Source organism: Acyrthosiphon pisum, chromosome A1 (genome assembly GCF_005508785.2).
Source record: "Acyrthosiphon pisum isolate AL4f chromosome A1, pea_aphid_22Mar2018_4r6ur, whole genome shotgun sequence".
Taxonomy (NCBI): Eukaryota; Metazoa; Arthropoda; class Insecta; order Hemiptera; family Aphididae; genus Acyrthosiphon; species Acyrthosiphon pisum.
In genome coordinates, this window is record NC_042494.1 from 3,951,890 (window position 1) to 3,954,032 (window position 2,143).

General features: G+C 31.5%; 1 protein-coding gene across 1 annotated transcript; it reads right to left on the bottom strand.

The window, feature by feature from the left end:
* Positions 1–61: 61 nt before the first annotated feature.
* Positions 62–822, bottom strand: LOC115033777 (fatty acid synthase-like). Its single transcript, XM_029487694.1, has 3 exons — positions 684–822; positions 297–620; positions 62–216 (listed from the first exon to the last, which is right to left on the bottom strand). Exons 1-3 carry the CDS (start codon positions 820–822, stop codon positions 62–64), a joined length of 618 nt encoding a protein of 205 aa, XP_029343554.1.
* Between the last annotated feature and the right edge of the window lie 1,321 nt (positions 823–2,143).

The window sequence follows — 2,143 nt, forward strand, 5'->3', positions numbered from 1 at the left end:
TCAAAAAATATATATTTACGTCAGAACTGAATGGTTTAGTTTGATTACTTTGTTAATCTATTTAAACCTGAAATGGGAATTGTAATTCTGGTCGAAGTGTGAGATTAGTAACCCCGACAATCGCAGATGATAATAAACCATTTTCAATCATTTCTTTTGCTTTTTTCAAACCATCGGAGCCACAAATCCATCCTCCGTCCATGGTAAAACTAGGTCCTAAATTTTATTTATTACACATTTTTTTTTTATTTTATTATAATAATTATTCCTTATTTATTATTTACAAAGTTTTTTACCTGTCAAATTGAGAAGAAAAGAAAGTCGGTTTGCTTGCATTGTTCTACTACTACCTAACATCACAAATCCTACAAATGAATCGCTATTTACGGCTGACAATTCCGTTTCACTTATTGCAGATCCCAGAAATACTCCTGTATTTGTTCCATGCAAGTCTGCTGGACTCAAACCGGCATCGATAATCGCTTCTATTGATCTTTCTAAGCATATTTTTGTCATTGTATCCATAACTTGAGCAAGTTTTGGATGAGCCCTGAAGAATGTGGAATCGAATGTATCGATATTTTTAATTTTTCCAGTTCCACTAAATGCACCTAGTTTATCTATAAAAAAAATCCTTTTTTAATTAAATAAAATTTTTTGTCGTAGTAAAAATGTCTATATACTTGGTTTCCATCTCCTTGAATCAATAGTTACTCCATTTTTTTTTTGGAATAACAAATCGCTTAACTCAGTTATATTATTGCTTTCTGGAAACAATCCACCGATACCTGATATTACAACTTCTTCTTTGTGTACTGCCATTATATTTATTTATTTGTTATTTAACTCTGATTAACGATCTAAAACAAATTAGTTATTAGATTATAATATTGTTGTAATTTATCAATTTGATAAATTATAAATATATCTTAATTATATAGCAGTTCATGGCTATTTCAAATATATTTTTTACAGCAAAATGTTTATTATATTAATAAGTTACAAAAAATAAAGGTGGACAAGTGAATGTGGCTCTGCTGTACAGCCTGTACAAGTGGGTCGCTGTATACCTAATGTATGGTATTAAATTTGAATTCAATGATATAATATCATTATATAAGAAAAACGATTCTGATCGGAGACGGTATGTCAGTCTAGGTGTAAGAAATATTATATACCTATCTAATGTATTAAAAAAAAAATTGACCTATAATAAATACCTATAATAAATTCCCAAATTAATCATATCACAATATCCATTAGATACTTATACATCAACAACATACCGTGATACTATCATTGATAATATATAAAAGTATACTTTAAAAGTGTCAAGTACCCACGAATAATATTCCGCAATCACAACAAAATAACTAAAATAATTATTCTAGGTTCTTAATATGTATTAATATATACATTTTTAACTACAAAATAATTATTCAATTTTATATTATAATTATTAAAATATTGTCAAAATCGATCTTTAAATGATTATAAAAAAAAAAATTGTGCTAATGTATTTTTAATTTTTTTTAACTGCTATTGTAACAATATATCAGGGGTCTTGTATTGCATTTTTACACTTTTTTACCAAACAAACAAAGTATTATATAGTGATATTTATTGACGCGCTACAGGTTAAGCAGCGACCGGTCTACGCTGTCGTCAACCACCACCACGGGCTATAGCACGACAACGCCAACTCTCCCACCGAACCACAAGGGCACATGACGGGAGGGGAAGGCCAGTCGCGCAAAACGAGTACCAGCCGCCGGCATCTCGCTCTCTCGTCCACCGACTGTCGAACGACAACCCTCCGTTTTCGTAAAAGTGTCATCATTATAGGATATCGTATCATAATGCCGCCATAACTATATACGTTATTCCTGTTCTATTACAAATAAAAGTCCCCCGCGGACTTCAACTTTATCATTGAGTTGTGTTGTTTATCATTAATTGCGAGTGTTTTTCCTACGTCCACACTAAGTACCAGCAAATCTGCGACCGGACTAGCACCGAGCACACGACATCGCCGTAGCCCGCGTCATTATAGAAAAAAAAACTATAACAATTTAAAACTGAGAATGTCCGTAAATAGCTCAAAAAGAGTCAACATTTTATGGTGTATAGAAAATGAAAATAT

Bases quoted from the DNA above. Each gene is read 5' to 3' on its own strand.
- LOC115033777 (XM_029487694.1), bottom strand. From the start codon at position 822: ATGGCAGTACACAAAGAAGAAGTTGTAATATCAGGTATCGGTGGATTG. The intron at 621-683 runs GTATATAGACAT...TTTTTTTTATAG, and splicing joins TTCAAGGAGATGGAAACCAA to ATAAACTAGGTGCATTTAGT. The intron at 217-296 runs GTAAAAAACTTT...AATAAAATTTAG, and splicing joins TTTTCTTCTCAATTTGACAG to GACCTAGTTTTACCATGGAC.